The 22,500-nt window shown below is 32.8% G+C and overlaps 4 protein-coding genes across 5 annotated transcripts in view; 1 reads left to right on the top strand and 3 right to left on the bottom strand.

The window, feature by feature from the left end:
- Nucleotides 1–203: 203 nt before the first annotated feature.
- Nucleotides 204–1,940, bottom strand: LOC149479288 (uncharacterized). The gene has a single exon (XM_089708173.1). It carries the CDS (start codon nucleotides 1,679–1,681, stop codon nucleotides 563–565), a length of 1,119 nt encoding a protein of 372 aa, XP_089564299.1. The 5' UTR covers nucleotides 1,682–1,940; the 3' UTR covers nucleotides 204–562.
- Nucleotides 1,941–2,301: 361 nt separating this feature from the next.
- On the top strand, nucleotides 2,302–3,500 carry LOC149479287 (uncharacterized). The gene has a single exon (XM_089708230.1). The coding sequence runs from the start codon at nucleotides 2,344–2,346 to the stop codon at nucleotides 3,253–3,255; it is 912 nt and encodes a 303-aa protein (XP_089564356.1). The 5' UTR covers nucleotides 2,302–2,343; the 3' UTR covers nucleotides 3,256–3,500.
- A 170-nt stretch (nucleotides 3,501–3,670) lies between these two features.
- On the bottom strand, nucleotides 3,671–5,164 carry LOC149479286 (uncharacterized). The gene has a single exon (XM_089708295.1). It carries the CDS (start codon nucleotides 5,162–5,164, stop codon nucleotides 3,671–3,673), a length of 1,494 nt encoding a protein of 497 aa, XP_089564421.1.
- A 2,775-nt stretch (nucleotides 5,165–7,939) lies between these two features.
- Nucleotides 7,940–22,500, bottom strand: part of LOC149479285 (uncharacterized) — a 45,282-nt gene continuing 30,721 nt past the window's right edge. Inside the window, exons 6-9 of one of the 2 annotated variants that reach the window (XM_089707853.1) lie at nucleotides 12,489–12,603; nucleotides 11,721–11,842; nucleotides 10,938–11,044; nucleotides 7,940–9,954 (exon numbers count right to left, since the gene is read on the bottom strand). In XM_089707853.1, the coding sequence (XP_089563979.1) occupies nucleotides 10,962–11,044; nucleotides 11,721–11,842; nucleotides 12,489–12,603 (320 nt within the window). In that variant the 3' untranslated portion in view covers nucleotides 7,940–9,954; nucleotides 10,938–10,961. Of the gene's footprint in view, nucleotides 9,956–10,937; nucleotides 11,045–11,720; nucleotides 11,843–12,488; nucleotides 12,604–22,500 lie in introns of both variants that reach the window. The other variant, XM_089707852.1, reaches the window with a different exon arrangement.

Below are 22,500 nucleotides of genomic sequence, written 5' to 3'. Positions count from 1 at the left end.
AAATATCCAAACTTTTTGTAGACAATCAAGTTTCTCTCTGTTTGAAAAAAGGTCAAGATATCGTTTTGCCAAAAAAGTTACCCATATCCTTCTCCTAGTTTTCCTTGATATTATCATCAAATTAATTTAGTTATATTATTTTATTCGATTTGACGTAAAAAATATATTTTATAAATAAGTATGTATTTTACATATTAGTACAGGGTATTAAAAGAGAAAGAAAAAGTACACTAGGCACAAATATAATATTCGCGAAGTTAACTATTATTCTAATAATTTGAAATTGAAGAAGATAATTTTTATAGTAGGTATATGTTCGAAACATCTTAGCGGTTAAGCAAAATGAACAGTTTCGGTTTTTAGTTTACTAAATTATTTTTTAGAAATTTCTCTGATGCTTCAAAATATTCTTCTGATAGGTGAGTCATTTGTGAATCACAATAAAAATTAAAAACACATTTAAGTATATTTTTCTGTTATTTGTTTTTCACTATTCTCGATGCATTGTTAAATGTCACACAGTAGCACAGGTAAAGACTGGATAACTTAGATCATTTTATCATCAGGGCATCGCATCATCGTAACTGCTCTGCCTCTTATTTAATTTTACATTAGATATCTTTTTCGTTTTCTTATTATCACTTCTATTATCTGTTTTATCTCTTACATTGATTTCAATATCAATTGCTCCGTTAATGGTATTGTCCAAAGAACTTTGATCAACGACACCTGTATAGAAATCTCGGTGATCAAAATTTTCATGACTTCTATAAAAAAGAGCGTAAGGTTTGTCGTTCTCTTCATTCTTACCGATTCTTGCTGGTATATGCCTGTTGTTATCTAAAAATTTTACATTATGTTCCTTATGGAATTTTACATCTGATTTTGTTTTGATTTTTGACTTGTCAGCATTTGTACTGACTGGTCTTCCCTTTTGATTATTTGTTTCTCTTTTTCTAAATTCCTGTTTCCGTTGATAACGTTCAAAAGCCTTTTGGGTCATGTCACTAAATAGCTTGGTCATTGTGTAGTCATTATGTATGATATTGTTTTTAAATGCATCGTCTTTAGTGTCAACATTTGTTTCATTGTTTGTTTCTGGTAGAAGTCTCTGAGGACTTGGTACAGTTGCTTTAAATTGATCAACTTGTGGTTTTGCTACCGATTTAATGTTGACTTTATTATATTTGTCTTGGATTCCATAATAGTCATAATGCTTACGCTCTTGTGATACTGCTGGTTTATCTTTAACAATATCATTTTTCAGCGGTGGTGATTTATAGGTATCCCTTGATATAGAGGATGTTTCTTGATTTGCATTATTCACTAATATGTTATTATTAAATTTCCTCACTTGCCATTGTTTATCGTACTGTATATTTTTAGCTTCGTTTTCTTGATTCTTGTCAGAAACTGGGTCATTTGTGTTTGGCGGATTCTTCTTAACACTGAAGAGTGAATTTATTGCTTCTTCGTTGACCAGTTTCATATACTTCTGGTTCGTGTTACCAACATAATATTTTCTTGGTCCGTTGAATTTTGTTTTAGTATAAGATCCAATGCTAGGCATAGCGGCAATATATCCAAGATTAGGATTGTCATTGTACACATAGTTCATCTGAACTGAAAGTATAAATTCGAAATAAAGAAGGAGAGATACAATTTCTAGTAACACCTTCATCTTGCCGTTACAGTGTAAAGACTAATGTGAAGCAGATCAATATAGCAGTTTTATAATTGATCCGAGATAATTTATTGATTGTTTATAAACACGTCAACATATGGTTTATAGCAAACAACTGATTCATGAAGAACAATGTTTGTAGTGAAATTTTCTTTCTCATTGCGAACTAGGTAGAACCTAAAGACCTATCTAGAACCTAAAACTACAAACTTATTTAGTTTAATCTTAGCTTTATGCTCTCCAATTTAGCTCTCAATCATGAAGATAGGACGAACTTTTCTGTTCACATTCAAGAATACAATCTCTATTAAGTAAAACGTAGAAAAAAAAACATATTCTTATGTCATAAAAATCAATTGCTTTTCGTTCTATCGCTACAACTCTAGACTTAACTATAAGGACTCTTTAAGACTAAGATAGAGATAAAAATATGCGATATAAAATTATTACTTACACGCATACAATTTTAATTTACGGAACCCTAGTGTACGCAATTGTAATTTGTTTTTAAACATTATCTATTAATCACTACGAATTTATGCATACATTGTTTAACTTTGTACTACAATAACTAAAAACATTCGGTGTTTACTTTAAGCCTGAAACAATATCAGAGTGCTAGTAGAGATACGCTAGCAGGAATAACATCACGTTTTACAATGAAAGAATTACTATTACTCACGTTGATTTACTTTTTTGTATCGACATGTCTTGCAAAACTGGTTCAAAAAACTACAGACAAGCCTGTCTCGAAATTAATTGCTGAATCCAATAAACCTGATATTGTAACTAAAGATAAAATTGGTGAATATATAAATGTTCACAGTAGCAATCAACGTAATCCCAGGAATCCAACCGTCACTCAATCCCCGAAGAATACAACAAAAAGCAAGCCCGAAAAGAAGAAAGTTTTAGTGAAGAAACCAATACCTAAATACCAAGAAGTTAACAGCGAAGAAGATTACCAGATACGTAATCGATGGACAAAAAACCAAGACTCAGCTGAACATGAAGACGAAGATTTCAATATTAATGATTATGAATTTGATGTAAATCACGACGAGTTTGTAAGTGGAAGAAAACCTTTAGAACCGAGAACTAAATTCGTTGCAAAGCTCCAACGCCCAAAAGAAACTGTAAAAGAAGAGAAAGCACCAAAGCCTAAAAAAGCTCGATCCTTAGCTAAACAAAAAAATATTTTCCCTAGAAATATGGGCTCTATTAATCTGAGAAATCCGGCGGACAAAATGAAAGAAGATGATTATGATCAAGAATTTTCAACAACTACACAAGCTACTACAGATTCTAAGCGTGAAAAAGATGATGATGAAGACAGTGATGAGTTTGAAGATAGCAGTGAATTCACACGTTCTGTAGTAAGAATAGTCAGGTCACCCTGGCATATAGGTCTAGGAACATACGTTGATAAACTAGGCGAGAAAACTTCTAATATGATGACCAAATTTTTAAGCATTTTACCTATATTTCCACAAGTACCTCAAGCTAAGAAGTTAAGTGAAGATTTGTCACTTTTAGACAATACAGTAACGAATCCGTTAAGAGGTAGATAATCACTAATTATATTATGACGTTCTATATACATATATTTTAATTGTTCGTAGGATGGGGTAATGCACAATTGATTTTTTAAAATGCTTGAGTAAAGAGTAAAAAATCATACACGGTTTTACCATTTGCAATAATTTAGTACATATTTCTAACAGGGAACCAAACGTTCCATTTATATATTCAGTTAATGAACAAAATTGTACAGATCAACAACTACTTTTTATTTTATATTATAATTATTTAGCAATTAATAAGTACTTTGTTAAGAAATGTATTTGTATTATTTTCTTATGTGGGTGATTAAATGATTTTTACAAGGAAATTTTGTTTTTATTCTAATTCAATAAACACTTTGCATTGCATAATAACGTTTATTACTATAAAAAAGTTTAACAAATAATTTATAGACATCTTAATTTAAAACGGATCGAAATAATCTGCATTGTTCTGTATCGCAGTCATTCTTGCAATATCTTTATAGCGATTAAAGTCAGCATCATACCCATTCTTATTGTATCTATCCCTATTCCTATTGAAATCCCTCAGAGTTTCTTTATTTCCAACTTGACTTACGGCGTTCCCTTCATTACTAACTGCAGCGGCTGCTCGTGACCCTAAAATCGCTTCCGATCCTCCTATATTATACTTTGAACCACCATTTTCTGTCAACGAAGTTTTGTTATTGGTATTGTCATAGAACTCGTTATCTTCCTGATATTCATCCTTATGGTACACTCTTCGAAAACCTTTCTTTTTCTCACCTTTATCCTGTGTTCTATTCACTTTGTAATTAGTGTCTTTATTATGGCCTTCTGAGCCAAATTTGTTTGCAAAGGTATCAACAAAATCTTTGAATCCTCTATAGTTATCGCCATTGTATCTATATCTTCTTTTATTGTCATCTTTTATTTTTTCTTTCAAACTTTCATCCTCAGTATTTCTGTATTTATTATAACCTTTATCTGTAACTGCTGAATTTTCATCAGAATTATAATTATTATAATATTTATTTCTTGGAGACTCATGTGTTGGTTCATCAATATGTAAACGTCTAACACGCTTATTATTATCATCAATATCGGAATACGTCCTTTTAGTATCAATGTCATTACTAATCCAATTAAGACCCTTGAAAGTTAAAGGATCGTCTTCATAATTACTATCAACATAGTCATTTATCACTGATGAAAAAAATGGTTGATTTCCATACATAGGATTATCATAGTTATTATTCGATGGATACTCAGGTTCTCTCTCCTTTGACTCGGTGGCAGGATTATAATAAGGGGGCGGAATGTCATTATTAATTACTTCTTGTACAGGAATGACTCTCTCAATTATATCGTAAATGAAACGTTTATCTTTTGCTTTGTCGTTTTCATTATCGTACTTTAAATGCTCATAGTCATACGGGTGATAATACGGCCATCCATCGTACATATTTGAGTCCTTTCTCAAATCATCATCATCCACTCGGTAATCGGTATTACCGTTATAATTCATTATAAACTCATTTAAAGTAGTAGGCTTAGCTTCCAAGCGTTCAGTATTATTTTTTAAATTGGTTTCAGAAGCAGTCTTAGTTTTTTCCTTCTTATTTTCTGGTGAACTATCGGTAATAATATTGTCCGTCTTCATTAATTTGCTTGTATTCTTTTTATCATCATCATTTGCTGCATCACCGTACTGGGTTTTATTTGAAGCTATTTTTGACGCTGTTTCGTTTCCAATTTTATTATTAAACACCGAAATGATTCCTGGTCCATCGTTAATTTTACTGTACGAATATCCCGTTTGCATAGGTGGTGCATTGGATCTTGTTTTTCTCGCCATAAAAATCTGATGTTGATATGTTTTCATTTGAGTACAGGCACCAGATAAGAGGTAGAATATAATTATTGACCGTCTCATTTCTCGCTACATGAGGTGTGCTTTCGCGAACCGACCAAGAACACTGAATACAAATTTGTTTACGCTGTTTATATTTATTGTTTATCGCAATGAACATTGTTATAAGAGACAATGGAGTCGACAATAGGTCAAAATTATTAAGACATATCCTCACTTGCAAAACTCGTGCAGGATTTTCGCGTTCGGATATGCATTGTTTATTTATTTTATGTAGTGTACATGTTACGGCTAAAGGTAGGTGAGAACATAAACTTAAGATTAGCCGGCTAAACTTAGGTTTATTTTCGACGAGGTGTTAATGTTAGTTTGTTCTATCTTTAGCCGGCTAAACTTAAGTGTAACCGCAGGCCCGTGGCTAAAAATGTCGGGGTGGGTAGATTTGGTTACTATAATACTTGTAAGGAACAGGGCGAGTGTTTTCTGGCACTTCGCCGGCTGCTGCCGCAGCACGCTCGCTGCGCTCGCTCGGCTCGTGCGGGTCTTAAGAGTTCTAACCTAACCTAACCTAGCCACCAGCTTTCTGCCCTGAGTCGGGGTGGGTAGATTTGGTTACTATAATACATGTAAGGAACAGGGCGAGTGTTTTCTGGCACTGTGCGGGCCCCTCAAGCCCTCCACCGGCCCGGCGCTAACCAAATCTACCCACCCCGACATTTTTAGCCACGGGCCTGCGGTTACACTTAAGTTTAGCCGGCTAAAGATAGAACAAACTAACATTAACACCTCGTCGAAAATAAACCTAAGTTTAGCCGGCTAATCTTAAGTTTATGTTCTCACCTACCTTTAGCCGTGACATACATAATTGATAAGTCTCGTATCGATTCGTATTTTATTTTTATATTTTAATAACTTCAATTTGTCACGGTGAATGATAAATGTTTTAAATTTATCTCAATTATCGATAACTCTTTGCTATTCTATACTTATTCTGTTATAATTTTCGCTACAGTATCTAGATTTAAATTTTCAATAATAACCAGATATAATTATATCTGCCTTGCATGATTATAACGAATCCTTATTCGCTACAAGTTCTTTACATCATTATTTAATTATTATTAATACGATAAAAATATTTTATTATAATTGCCATCTTCAGGGATTAAAAATATACTTTTCAGGATAGTATTTGAGAAATACATTCATTTGACACCAATATAAAGTTATTTATGTACTCTGTCGTGTGTGTGTAAGAGGAAAATACAGTTTATCTTCTAGAAAAGGTAAAATAAAAAGCACAAATCAGTCACAAATTATTTATTATGTCAACCAAGACAATTTAGATTTACAAAAATAACGATTCTTTACATTTTGTACAGATCCAAACTCGAAACATTTATCATAAGACTCATCGCGCCTTTGGACTGTGATCAAATAATTACAATATTAACAACTTATTGCTGTAATATTAACTAAGTGCTATGTTATGGGCCCGATCCACAATGGGCAACGTTGGCCCATCAAATGATCGTCGATGTTTGCCGCCATTACGGTGATTATGAATAAACAACTACGATGATGGCCGATCATAGACATTTAGGCCCTCTACGTCTTCACTATCGTGATTGCCTCTACTCGTCCAACGCTGCCAATTGTGAAGAAGTCCCATTATATCGAAATTTATCGACAATTGCTTTAAAAACTTCGTTTTCTTGTAGATTTCTTGAGATTTAGTGACAAATGTCATCTGCCTTATTTGTATTATTGCATTTTATTAAGAAATCTTAATTTTCTTATAAGACAGACGGGATTTGTCGAAGTAAGACATTTTTACAGATCATATAAGAAATGCTTCAGTAATTTATGAATTTACCATTTCATTTTCAAGTTACTAGAACTTCAATACCTGTGAATGAAAATTTTTGACGAAATAAAATTTGGACAATCATAATATTATCATTCAAATTTTGTTCTTATTTTTAGGTTTTCAAATTTGCCTTTTTATTTATTTTTTAAATTGATATAAGATTATAAGCAATTAAATTATAAAGCATCAAATGTTTAACAATATCATTAATATTTTACTTTTAGAATGCTTTTTGCATCTTTGGTGTTAAAATGGTAACATATTCCAATAATTGAGTTAAAAAAGATAATTTTTACTAAATTGTTTTCCACAGATAAAACATTTTTTTCACATCCTTTCTTCAGTTCGAAATAACATTTATTTTTCTCTATATAAAAGCGATCGCATACTCGTTGTCATTGAATAAAGTTCAAAAATAAATAATTAGGACACACAGATAATAATATATTTTTAAATCAATTATTCTAGACCTATCTGTGTGTCAAATTTCATCCAAATCCATTTAGCAAAATTCCTTTCGATACAGACATTGTGTGCGATTACATTTTTGATATTAAGTATCACTTCACAAATGTCAAAAATGTCATTTGTATGCAAATAATATTAATATTATGCATGAAATATCAGTTGGTAATATATTTTATTTAAACATATGAGAAACTAGCTTTCCGCCCGCGGCTTCGCCCGCGTTTTCAATGAAAAACCCGTTCCCGTAGGATTTCCGGGATAAAACCTATCCTATGTCCTTTCTCGGGTATCAAAATATCTCTATACCAAATTTCATGCAAATTGGTTCAGTAGTTAAGGCGTGATTCAGTAACAGACAGACAGACAGACAGAGTTACTTTCGCATTTATAATATTAGTATGGATATATAGAACATAAAATGTATTATTTATATTCAGATAAATTTTTATATAAGAAATCATCATTTCATATGTAAAAAGTGCAAATCAAACAACATACAATAAATGCATTATCTAATATAATTTCATGTCGAAGAAAAATTATTTTATTCAAAATCAGTACTAATTTATTTAGATACACATTCTACTAATTTTTAATCATTTTATCGAATAAAAACAATATTACAATTAGACATGTAAATAAAGGACACTATACAGTTTTCGTTAAACAACCACAGACAATTTATTATCTATATTTTTTGTAAAGAGACATTTCAGATATTTTTTTCATTAAAAAAAAACGCACATAATAAATAAAATGAACACTTGACAGTCATGCTTGACTTAAGTCTATGATAGACAATTTTTTTTTATTATGCCTAGTCTATATCGAGCATAGACAATTTTCAACAGTCTATAAAACTATAGACAATTTACTTAATTAATATGTAAATATACGCGCAGGTTTTGGCCTCATTACCTAAGCAGACTAGAAACGAGGCACACAAAGCTTATAATATAATAATATTTATTTGGTATACGAATACTATAAAAAAAAAACAAAAAAAATCGTTGGGTGGAAGGCATGTGTTATAAATTTGTTAAAAGTATGATAAAATCGATTATAATACATCACAACTAAATATTCTATTAAAATCTATTTGAAACCAATCCTACCCATTTTCGTTTTAAATTTCAATGTGCCATGTGATAAAAATAAATATAGCGTTTATCAGTATTGAAAGAGCGTGTGCAGAGAACGCGAGAGACAAATAAACGCAAAAAAAAAAAACAAAAATATTATGCATTGTAACCATTCACTCGACTCACAATTGAGACTGACACGAAGAGGGCGAAACTTAACCGTTTATTTCAATAAAGAGATCGTCTTATTCCTAATGGTGTTTTCCGCCAGACAACACACCGTGGAGGGGTTTGCATGCGTTTAATAAACGGACATACATACGATTTTAAATAATATGATTTTATAAAAAAAATTGTTGTGACAGCAATCAAGCGTATTGGATTTGTAAGACATGTTTATTTTACTATAAAAATATAAATAAATATTTATATATTGCACCGCCCAATACCAAAAGCCTCTTGAATATAAAAGAAAAGTGTTTTTATTTTCTACCCTCTTCGTACAAAATTAACTACAATTAGAACTAACTACGCTAGAGCGACCAAAACCTGCGCATAGCTATGTGTGAGTACTGTATTATTTATAAAACCTGTTTATTTTTCTAGTGTGAAAATGAAAAAAAAAGTAAATATGACGTTTTTGGAAGTAAAAAAAGTTATTTAATATGTAATACTGTAACATACAAAAAAGTTATACTGCACGAATTATTTTCAATAATAATATAATCTGTATCTTTATTTTTTATACCTACAAAAAAAAATAACCATCATTAAAAAATATTATTTACCATTATTTTTTTCTTTTTCACTCACATTGCAGAAACGGTCTTATCAACAATACAGTGATATATTAATTCGTTTACAAAAATACTTAACTATCCGTAAATGACGTCACATATCTTTTACATTCAATTTTTTTACATTTAATATATTTTGTCTCACTCTTTCTTACATACAACATTATGAGTTTAAAAGAGTCAGACAGACAGATTGATTGAATTAAAACAGCAAATTTCCATGTTTCATAATGCAATACGATCAAATTAATTTTTTATAGCCATGAAAAGTAATAAATAAAGTTCATATCAGATTTTTGAGTATAATTAAAGAATAAAGAGTCATGTTTCGTTTTAAAAAAAATAAAACAAAAAATAGTGATATTTGTTGTATCTTCAATTCCTCCACAGATTAAAAACAGTGACGTCATTCACGTATAATATCAACTTTTTGTGATCAAAAGGGAAACACACACTACAACTTTTTTAACAAAAACCTGTTTATACGTTGCCATGGTAACACGACTATATTGCCACATTCCATGTATGTATGTCCCTTTTGATCAAACCAATATGACTATATAATTAATTATTTATTATATTATATCTATAATGTGAGAGTCTCCACGGCTGTGCAGTGGCGAAGAGTAATTGCACCTGTAATGTATAAGATATGTAAGAAAAATGTGTGCGTGTACTAGTGTACACACGTAAGAAGTGAAACTTCTTTATGACCTTATTTAAAAAAAAAAAATGCAACTTTACAGAATTAAGTACGTCGAATCAAAGATGGCGCGTAACGAAAAAATGTTACACTAAATTTTTTTCCAACCCCGATAAAGAAGTTTCACTTCAATAAAAGTATAAGAGGAGATATCAGTGTTTAAATTTATCTTTATAAATAACTAGCTTACCGCCCGCGGCTTCGCCCGCTTTGTCTAAAACCTAATAAATAATATACCAAAACCTTTCTCTTGAATGACTCAATCTATTAAAAAAATCCGCATCAAAATCCGTTGCCAAGTTTTAAAGATTTAAGTATACAAAGGGACATAGGGACAGAGAAAGCGACTTTGTATTATACTATGTAGTGATAATATTATTCAACTTTACTTCCTAATTCCTATTCTAATAATATTAAGCTGAAAATATTCCACCCGTAGACGTGTTATTCTACGTATTTGTGTAAATTCGACATGTCATATTAATAGGCAACAATCGTATCGTAACTTGAGTAACCGTATCGAGCGACGTGTCGTGTCACGTGCCACACGTTACCGTACCGTGTGACGTGTCGTGCCACGTGCCACATGTAACCGTATCGTTTTACATGCCACATGTAACCATATTGTGTAACGTGCCACATCTGTACCCCTAGTGTGAGTTTGATCGAGTACGAAACGTTACTATCGCGTCTGCGTCACAGCCGAATAAGTATGGGAAATCGAACAGCGCCCCTAGCGGACGTATGGGGAAGCTTTGATTCCCCATACAAATTTCGCTGTGACGCAGACGCGATAGTAACGTTTCGTACTCGATCAAACTCACACTAGCCCCTCTGACTGCAACGCTCCACGTGTCGTGCTACGTGCCACGTGTCATGTGCTACGTGCCACGTGTCATTTGCCACGTGCCATTACCGTGTGTGTGTGTGTGTGTGTCGGTCAGGAGGGCGAGTGCAGCGCGCGGTCGGCGAGCGACCCGTCCCACGCTGCTTCCTTGTGTAGTGCCGCTTGACGCTTCTTTTCTGGAATTTTAAACAAGTATTTTGAACTACAAATCTAAAATGCATTATATTTTATATACGGAATACTTGTGTCACGTATATTGTGTATCATATCTTGAAATTTGTACTATAATTCGTATATTGTGTAGTCATATAATTGTCATGTCATAACCCACACCCCTAATGTGTAATGTGTACTATATTCGTGAGTAGTGTGTCGTTTATAGTGAAACATGTATAGCAAGCGTGTTGAGTTGCCGCTCCTCGTAAATTGTGTTTTCTGTAACATGCCACATGTTTCGTGAATTATGCATACTGTATCATGTCATATTCCGTGTACTACAATGAAGTGTATTGTGTGACCTGTGAGTTGAATAGTATTAAGTTATGGGTTTAAATGAAAACAGCGATTACATAAACTTATCTTACAAAAAAAAACATTCAGTTAGTAATTAATATTTGAGAACCATCAAATCAAAATATTTTATCCTTGTTTCCTCTGGTAGCAACCACAATCGAGAGTTTTGTACATGAAATTATTGGGCATCTCATCAAAATAAAGCTACTCACGAAAAATTAGCTTGATAGTAATCACTTGCAAAAATGGGCGATGTATCCCGGACTATAATAAATAGTGTATCATCTACCGAGTGTTCTGTATAGTGTACAACACTTATACCTGATACTTATGCTTTACCTCTAGCTAACATGATGAGTCGTCGTTCCTCATCTCTCTCCTGTCTCGCGGTGCTGAGCCTTACACCGAGCGCGCCCGACACGAGCCGGCGAGCCAGCGCCGTGCACGTTTCGGGACGTTGCCTGCAATCCATACAATATGATGATGGATGATATTCCATTTTTTTTACTCGCTTATATCAGCTTCAACAAAAATATTCCACTTTAAGCACGCTTACATTGGCTTAAAAAAAGATTCCATTATTAACATGCTTATATTTGCTTCACCTCACCGACTCGTTAAGACTTTGATTTTCGATTTTGACCCAGTTTTAAGTGTTTAGTAATTGTTCAGTTGTAAACTTGTGACTAATAATTTTTTATTTTTATTTATTTTATTACACTTTATTGTAATACAATCACTTAATAATAGGAAACAATAAGAAGAAAATATGGTACAAGAAAGATGTAGTATAATCGGCGGCCTTATCACTAAGCAGTGATCTCTACCAGGCAACCAAGCGGTAAAAAAGCGAAATATTTAGTAAATAAATTTTGGAAATAAAATTAAAATTTAAATATAAACATGAAAATAAAAAAGTATGATACTTACACAAAAAGTACATTATATTTTTACTTTTTTTACAGCGATAAAACATCTCATTCACATGGGAACTTCCTTCAGCGAAAAGCTATTAATATTATAAACGCTAAAATCTGTTTATTCGTCTTTCTTCCACATCTGAGCACATTATCATATCATCTTCAATATATCGATGCTACAACTTACCTGTATGGCTGTAAGAACTCAGCGCACTTCTTCGCCTTGTTTCTAGACTCGAGCGTCGCCGCGTGCAACGGCCGGCACTTGGCCAGCGAACGTTGCGTTGACAACACCTCTGCAGCTGAAAATTGGGAAAAATAATAAGTAAACATTTTAATTGATAATAAATCACTACATAGTATAAAATAAAGTCGCTTTCTCTGTCCCTATGTCCCTATTTATGCTTAAATCTTTAAAACTACGCAACGGATTTTGATGTGTTTTTTTAATGGAACGAGTGATTCAAGAGGAAGGTTTTAGTATATAATTTATTAGGTTTTAGACAAAGCGGGCGAAGCCGCGGGCGGTATTCTAGTTTTATATAAATACGTAATTAAAAATTTATATAAAGCTTTTTAACTTCTTCGTTCATATAACATTACTACATACATTTCGTTCTGATATATTATTACATTATTTTGGTTACCAGTTAAATTTGCATTTATAATAATTAGTGTGGTACAAAAAATCTCATAAATAAATATATTTCTTACCAGTTAGTGTTGCTAACTGACCTCATATTATCAAAAATCGTATCTAAATAAAATAAATATTATGTGTAGTTCATGTAAAAAGAACTGCATACTATACATTTGTCGCAGATCAAAACTAGATGGCGCTACTCAACCTGTTTCAACACTAGCAAACTCGAAAAAAATACTACTTTGAAATAACACGTGATTCTTTGAAACCAGACTACCAGACCGGAGACCCGATATAAGGTACCGTTCGATTCATTAAAGCAAGCTTAGGTCAACACCCTTGGTTAGACTGGTCTAGCGCGTCTTGCTCAGGAACTTTGTAATAAGGAGACACATTAATCATCGTTATATATTGGTGAAAATAGTGTTTAAAATGCGAATTCTTAAATTTGTTTCAAATTCTAACAATAAACGCGAAATGATGCAGGAAATTAATGGATACATCTATGTAAGTGTGTTCCTCTTTCAAGCGAAAAACCCTTAACTGATTTTGATATCTGGCAGATAAATGACAGATATCAAATAACTTTCAGCAGAAATACCTACTTGTTGTATAGAAATACTTGTTAGCGGGTTACACCGCAAGGCATAATTTGTAAAGAATGTATGGATGTATGTTACTTATTCACGCTAAATAAGGCGATCGAATCTATATGAAATTTAGTGCACAGTTCTAGAAAATATGTATTAATACATATTTAATTTAGGATTTGTTTTTGATATCTCGTTAGTCGTGACCCGGTGAACTTTCTACGACGGTTAATTGATTCGTTTGTAAGACTTCATAATTAAAACTCTTACAAAATCTTCAATTGGATTTGTCACGACAATAATAATTGTTCTGTTATGTTTCTAAAACACCCACGTGGCTCAGGCGGAAACAATGCAAAAAAAACTCAAATAGGTTACGCCAAGTTTTTGCAAAATGGGAGTTCATTAACCTTTTTTTTTTTACTTTCGAATCATGCAGACTATCATCATTAGGCCATATTATTACGTTATTACGACATACCACCAAAACAGACAAAAACAAATCATTAAACCGTTTACTAGCCGAAGCCCGCAGTTTCTCACGCATAGCTAAAAAAAATTCTTTAAAGTCAAAGTTTTCAACGTACCTAGTAAACAAGCCTCCTTACCATCTCCAGACACAAAAATCCTATCATAAAATCGCTGTAATTAAAAAAGAAGCGTGTGTGCCGAGCACGCGTGTCAGAAGTGAAACTTCTTTTGCATCGAAGATACCAAAATCTTCGCCTTACTTCCCGACGTGATGGTATTGCCATGATGTGACCTTGAAATTTTACTCTCAAAAGTAAACGCACCAAAAGTTTCACTTCAAAAATAAAATAATAGTAATTGGGGTATTACGACCCTCGTAAGTATCAAATTATGTTACCATCATTAGACCATTTCAAACGTACACCTATTCCTACGTCTGTTCACACCATTGACCATACTAGGTGTTTTGTTGTTCCGAACAACAACCTACATACCGCGGGGTCAACGACACAATGACGCAACGTTGAGCAAGTGTGCCGACGCGCGCGCAACTATACTGCAGCAGGCAATTACCGGTCTGGGATCGATGTGTGTATACCTTTGGTGGTAGAGGAGTGATAGAATATGAAAAAAAAATCGGTAAAGGAATAATAGAACATGAAAAAAAAGCTACGATAGTGATACACAAAATTAACCAAACCATCTCAATAATTATTTTTAACATAAATCTAAACCACCTTCAAATGGTCAGAACAAGCCAGAATTTAAATAGGGCCAACCGGAGCATTCAAATAAAAAAGAATCATCGAAATCGGTTCACCCAGTCGAAATTTCTAGGATAAAAAATAAAAAAAAGTCGGATAAATATATGCTAAGTATGACAACAAGTGCCTATTACATTTTCAATTAGATCTAACTATAGATATATGTATAAACCCTGCAGGTAAGGTAAAGTATAGGTGTTATTAATTTAAGCTCGTAAATTATTCCTAAATTCTGTTTATGCAAGATTAAAATCTTATAAAAATCACATAAAAATAATACCATGCTGTTTAAGACGATACACAAAAAAAAATCCACTGCTTGGCGGGCGGAGTCTAATAGCTCGCTATCGCGAACGCGGGTGTGTGCGAAGTCATTCTTGCAAACTCGCCGCGCTGCCGCTGGTCGACTCGGGACAAACATGTATGGAGTCGTCATACAGTTATAATACATATATTTAATTGTTGATTTATTGGTTTTATTTTCTTGCTTATAAACAAATAATCTTCTTTTTAACAACTACTTAGACATTATTAATAATTATTATTATTTCGTAATGTTTACTTTATTAAAAAATAATACAGGTTATAAATAATCTTTAAAATAACAAAAAATATTGTTACTCTGAAAAAATGAAATGGTATTCAATAACGCGGACTACTGAATTGATTTAGATAGAATTTGATGCTGACGTAGATATTACGTCATGCCCAGAAATGAAAGGTACTATTTCTGAAAGAAGTTATAAACCCTAATTCTTCTCAGTCAAAGTCAAGAGTGGAAGATATCACTAATACAGTAAAACTGATGGATGTTGGATGTTTACTTTGGATGTTAATTTGTATTTTTTTTTTGTTAGTTGTTACTTAATCACGTCAAGACTACATTACCAATTTTGATAAAATATAGCTAATTGCCTGGATTTACACAGGATACTTTTTATCCGAACTGAACACTTCTGTGGGATAAAACAGGATTCACGATATAACCTAATTCCACGCGGGCAAAGCCGCGGTCGGAATGATATTTTTTTAAATAAAAAAATTGTTTAAAAAAAAACACAAAATATATTGACGCATATATTTATTTTTTGCACTCTATTATAATTGTAATTATTCATTATAAATAATCAAAATAAAATAGCCAGAACAAAGTTAGGCCCTGGTAGGGTAGGTACTAGGTAGGCAGGTACAGCAATCTGAGACGAACACTGGCTTATTTATACCAATAATAATGTATTATAAACATTAAACTAAGTTTACTTTCTAACAACAAAAATACATAATATTAGCTAATGTGAAAACGAATCAACCAATCATCCCACAACAATGAAATGTGCACACAAATATTCATCCAAATCGGTTCATGTGATTAGGAGGAGTGACTGCAGCGCCATCTTCCAGGCCCAATTGTGTTTCCAGATCACCCAGGAACTCAATTTAATTTAAACCATTAATCAATTTAAACAATTTATTTATTGGTCAGCATGGCGGTGTGGTCACAAACATTTGGAACTTCCCTTTTAAGTCATATAGACCTGTAGTAGGGAAGTTCCCTCTTCCTCACTGAAATATAGGTACATGCTAACAATACAACACAAAAAAAAATTATTTAACTTAATATGTACTAAGAAATAATAAATATATAAATAAATAAATATAAATACTCAATTTTATATACTTACACAAAATTTTTCGAAATGAAAACTCACATTACTATGTAAATATTAATATAAACCTGTTTTAGTACTAAGCAATTTCCCGCACAGATATCAACATCAAATTTTTTATACAACATACTTATCTACCAGCTAACTACTAAGAAATGTAATTCTTGAAATTTTTTCGTATTTTTTTAAATATAATACTACTCCAATGAGCTCCTGTTCCATATTACAGTCCACCATACTTCCACTAAGTTCACCATGATTTTTTATTTCTTTGCACTTTGTTGCTTTTTGCTAAAAATGGAATCATGCGATAAAACCAGTAGAGCGTTGATAACATACATTTTTGACTGAATAAAGGTACTTACGAAGGAGTGGGTTCACATTGTGAACAATCAGTGGGTTTATTTTCCATCTGGATTCCGGATTTCTGAAAAGATTATCTATGCTATAAATGAAAAAAATCTTACACATTCGTTATGTACTTAAAACAGGGGTACATATCAAACATCGTCTATAATACAATTATCATCAAATTTAAAATAAAACCAACTTACTTCATTAATTTGTTCCAATTGTAAGCATCCTTTTTCCTCCAACCTTTATGTTTCTTCTTCTTATTTTCTTTATTGTCCCCATTTGTCTCATTTTGTCTTATCGTGTTGTCACCCTTTGTTACGATTGCGCGAGCGACACAAGTTCCCCGTGTGACGGCCGTAGCGGGAATGACTCGTGCAGCGATCGGGGTGGGAAGGTACAGGGCGGCTCTCGCTATATTGGCTGGTCGCGCGCTAATTTCAAGTATTTCTTGTTTATTTCAAAACCATCGCATATTTCAAAATTCTAACTCGGTAGACGTATAGGTTGTATATTTTATAGTTAATATCCAAAAAGTCGTAACTTTACGTTTGTTATTTTGAAGATGCCAGAGATTTAAAAAAAATAACAATGAGAACTTTGTAATTTTTTTCTATCGAGAAAATATCATGGAATCATGTTTCTAAAACGATAGACGTATTGTGTTACTATTGAACTTTCTTGTCAAGAATTTTCATCACGACAACTTTGTTAATATAAAAATTACGAAGGTTTGAAAAGGGCCGTAAATGTTAGAAAAATTAATTCATCACCTTAAAGCATAATCATTTCCTAACATAATTGATAAACAAAATAACATAGCTTAAATTGAATAAATTATGTAAACTAATTCTCTCTAATGGCACTAGTCACATATTAAAAACATCCTGCACTATTGACCCTGATTGAACAGCCTTTAAACCAATATAGCGTGGATAATTACAATACGTTGAGATAAATTATCTAGTATATTCTAGTTTCTTTATATGTTGAATTACTTCCACCTTGTAGCAGCTTGAGATTCATAGATTTCAAGGCGTATATTTTATTGACCTCTATTCTCACAGATAAATGCAGAACTATTTGTGACAGATGAAATTTTTTTTCCTTACCCAAAATTTTCAAAAAGCTTGTGTGAAAAGAAATAATTTATAGAAGGCAGAAGAATATTAAGGCATATTCTTGGCCTAAATTATGAAGCTGACCCTTTATTTGTCTTGTAAAATGACCTAATCTCGGTAATAGTAATCACGGGTACTACTAGTTCGAATAAATATTTGTTGGATAGCCTATTAATCGAGGAAGGCTACGCTATATAATATCATACTACCGACCAAAATAGCGGAGCAAATCCAGAAAATACACGTAGAAAACCTCGTTTATTCCATTCATACAAGAACATAATCCCGCCTAGCAACTTTAAAGTAAACACGGAAGCCTTTAACAAAAGCCCTATAATTTATTACTTGTAAATACCGTCGCTAGAATGTATCTCAGATACTTAGTATTTTCTTAGACCCGTTCCAAACCCACTTTCCACTTTAAGTTAAGGAAGTTGCTGTTAAGTAATGTGATGTAAGTTATTTTCAGCTTGGTAACTTTGTTTTAAAAGTTCAAACTTACTTAAGTTACTTTATTACAGGTTTAGGTTGCTGGCTACGTAATCGTAACAATTCTTATGACAAAAGTACATAAGTGGGTCACATTAATTTTGCTAATTATTTTGCAATATATACAGGGTGTAATCGTTAAGTGTGCACAGGCGATTTTTCCGTAAGTATTACAGATAACAAAAAACTTTAAACTGATATCGAAAGTACTTAACCTAATGAGTAAAATGGCCGTAATAAATTTTTAAAATTAAATCGAGAAATATAAAAAAAAATATCTTTAAACCCTCCCATACATTAAGTATGAAATATGAATATTGAATATCCCATATACATTTAATATGAAAGATTTTAGCTTTCTTTTTCTTTTTTGGTTTTCTGCTTTAATTACTTCGCAAATTTGAAATGGCATTTTCCACGCTTTTCCCGGACATTTTCACGCATTTTCCGGTTATTTTCCGGACATTTTCACGCGTTTTCCGGATATTTTCCAGGCATTTTCCAGGGATTTTCCAGGCATTTTCCACGGTTTTCCGGAATTTTCCACGGTTTTTCCGGAATTTTCCACGCATTTCCCGGATATTTTCCGGGAATTTCCAGGCATTTTCCACGGTTTTTCCGGAATATTCCACGGTTTTTCCGGAGTTTTCCACGCATTTTCCGGATATTTTCCAGGGATTTTCCAGGGATTTTCCAGGCATTTTCCACGGTTTTTCCGGAATTTTCCACGGTTTTTCCGGAATTTTCCACGCATTTTCCGGATATTTTCCAGGCATTTTCCGGATATTTTCCAGGCATTTTCCGGGGATTTTCCGAGCATTTTCCACGCTTCTCCCGTACATTTTCACGCATTTTCCGGACATTTTCACGCATTTTCCAGGGATTTTCCAGGCATTTTCCACGGTTTTCCGGAAATTTTCCGGATATTTTCCAGGCATTTTCCGGTTATTTTCCGGGAATTTCCCAGGCATTTTCCGGTTATTTTCCGGGAATTTCCCAGGCATTTTCCGGGGATTTTCCTGACATTTTCCAGACATTTACAGGCTATGTCAGGGAAATGTCCGGAAAATGTTTGGTAAATATCTGGAAAATACCCGGGAAATGCGTGAAAATGTACGGAAAATGCGTGGAAATGCCTGAAAAATCCCCGGAAAATGCCTGAGAAATGTCCGGAAAATTCCCGGAAAATATCCGGAAAATGCGTGAAAATGTCCGGAAAAACGTGGAAAATGTCACTTCAAATTTGCGAAGTAATTAAAGCAGAAAACCAAAAAAAGAAAAAGAAAGCTAAAATGTTTCATATTAAATGTATATGGGATATTCATATTTCATACTTGCAAATTTCATCGATACATTGTACCGACACTCTCACAATGTGACAAACGATTGGAGCGGGTTCCTGTTCCAACGTTTAATACTGCGTTCGGTAGTAGAAGTTCAGAGTTCTTTACTCCTAAGATATACAGGGTGTAATCGTTAAGTGTGCACAAGCGATTATTCCGTAACTATTGCAGATATCAAAAAACTTTAAACTGATATCGAAAGTACTTAACCTAATGAGTAAAATGGCCATAATAAATTTTTAAAAATAAAACGAGAAATAACCAAAAATGTTACATTAAACGCTCCCATACAATTTATTTCCCATACATTTTGTATTCATAGTAGATTTTCGAAGTGACGTCCTTATTGTGCAATACAATGAGGAGGTCTATTTACAGTTTCTAAATGAACTTCCCTCCAAATTTGCGAAGTAATTAAAGCAGAAAACCAAAAAAAACAAAAAAAAAGCTAATATCTTTCATATTAAATGTATAGGTTGATCCAAAAGTAATGATAATTGGGTATTTCCTGTGCACATAAAAATATAAAATAAATGTTTTATGCTTGCTCATGTAATCACTAAGTTATCACAAAAAAATTATATCTACAGGCCACGTTTCCAAGTATTAACATTAATTTTAATGTGAACAGTGCGAGCCAGAATGTTTCCCGACGAAAAGAAGAAACAACGATTCGACATTTAGAGGGTGAATTTCTAAATTTTTAATGAGATCAGGATAATTTTTTGTCACGATTTGTGACCATGGGCGTTACCTGGGTTCACCATGTTTATGCTGAAACCAAGAAACAATCAATGGCCTGGATGCGAGCTTCCAAAGTGACGGTGAAGATTTTCAAAGTGAAAATTAGTGGGATAGATTAAAGCCGTAGTTTTTTGGGACGCTGAAGAAATGTGGAATATTTTAAGAAGGTAGCCACTACTACACAGGGCTCTTACTACACAGACCAAATTAAAAGATTGCGGGTAGGTTAGTAAGAAAAAGAGACATGGCAAACTTCGGTCTTGAATGTTGGTTCACCAAGACAACGCACCAGATCACAAAGCGTCAGTTGCGATGGCTGCCAATCAAAAGTCGGCATTGAAAATGCTTGAACGCCCACCCTGTTTGTAAGATCTAGCTCCTAGTTAATTCTATCTCTTACCTCGGCACAAGAAACACCGTCGATACAAGAAATTTTAAGACGACAGCGAAGTGATGGCCGATTTTGAGGGGTTTTTGTAGATGAAGTCAAAGTTTTTTTTTTTCTAAGTTAAGGAAAAAAAATATCGTAGTATATTATCTAGTTAGAAGACTATCTAGAGAAATACATAATTATTTTAACTGTAATGACCTTGTTTAATATTGATTATCATTACTTTTGGATCAACCCATGTACATGGGATATTCATATCTCATACTAAATGTATGGGAGGGTTTAAAGTTAATTTTTTAGATATTTCTCGTATTATTTTTAAAAATTTATTATGGCCATTTTACTCATTAGGTTAAGTACTTTCGATATCAGTTTAAAGTTTTTTGATATCTGTAATAGTTACGGAATAATCGCCTGTGCACACTTAACGATTACACCCTGTATAATGGCTTATTTGGTAATAACGTAAAAGTAGTTAAAAAATATTCGAATCATAAATTTAAAAAAGAACTATTAATTATTCTTAACAAGTTAGATTACGAAGCCACAGAGAATCTATTACGGTCGTATATTTAATAAAAAATATTATTTTATTACACACATACACACACAAACACACACACACTCACACACAAACACACACACACACACAAACTTTCATGCATGCAATCTTTTTTTTCTTTGTTTAAATTGTAATTTAATTATATTTTAAGTTGAAAAAGGCAATCTACAAAAATTGTGAAGGGATTCTAAAGCCTGTAACACAGTTTCCAACTAACACAGGCTTTAGTTTCCCCAAATTTTAAATGTATTATTTTACTTTTTTCAATAAAGATATTCTTCTTCTTATACTTAATGTATGGGAGGGTTTAAAGATAATTTTTTTGATATTTCTCGATTTAATTTTAAAAATTTATTACCGCCATTTTACTCATTAGGTTAAGTACTTTCGATATCAGTTTAAAGTTTTTTGTTATCTGTAATACTTACGGAAAAATCGCCTGTGCACACTTAACGATTACACCCTGTATAAATCTCGTGTCACAATGTTTGTCCTCAATGGACTCCTAAACCACTTAACCGATTATAATAAAATTCGCACACCATGTGCAGTTCGATCCAACTTGAGAGATAGGCTACTTTTTATCCCGGGGAAATGACGCAATCCCGTAAATCCCACGGGAACGGGAACTATGCGGGTTTTTTTGCCGCAGGCGGAAAGTTAGTTGAATGATAATCGTCGATATCGTAATACATATTATAAAAGAGGTTTACTTTTAAACGAAAAAGTACTTAATCGATTTTGATAATTATTCCTTTCTAGTAGAAAAATCTGATTTAGATTAGATAGGCCATTTTGTTTTTATTCCCGTTCAGCCTCGACAAAGCCAGGACACAGGCAACGTTTCTATGAGTTAAGTTTCCTATTATTCAAACAAGGAAGTCGTTGACCTTTTGGATACTATTGACTAACGTCTATCTACAAAACTATTAAGCCTTACAAGGTATGTTTCGATTGTGCAACTTATAGTTAACCTATTGCAATGATCACATTAGTAATAGCACAGATAATGTAATAGTCATCTCGTATTAACTATCAATCATATAGAATTAGAATTTAA

Source organism: Colias philodice, chromosome 20 (genome assembly GCF_061535455.1).
Source record: "Colias philodice isolate Cphi_HAF_F1 chromosome 20, ilColPhil1 Martin Lab GWU primary, whole genome shotgun sequence".
Taxonomy (NCBI): Eukaryota; Metazoa; Arthropoda; class Insecta; order Lepidoptera; family Pieridae; genus Colias; species Colias philodice.
Note: the sequence above shows the minus strand (reverse complement) of the source record. Positions and strands in the feature narration are given on the sequence as shown.

Bases quoted from the DNA above. Each gene is read 5' to 3' on its own strand.
- LOC149479288 (XM_089708173.1), bottom strand. From the start codon at position 1,681: ATGAAGGTGTTACTAGAAATTGTATCTCTCCTTCTTTATTTCGAATTT.
- LOC149479286 (XM_089708295.1), bottom strand. From the start codon at position 5,164: ATGAGACGGTCAATAATTATATTCTACCTCTTATCTGGTGCCTGTACT.
- LOC149479287 (XM_089708230.1), top strand. From the start codon at position 2,344: ATGAAAGAATTACTATTACTCACGTTGATTTACTTTTTTGTATCGACA.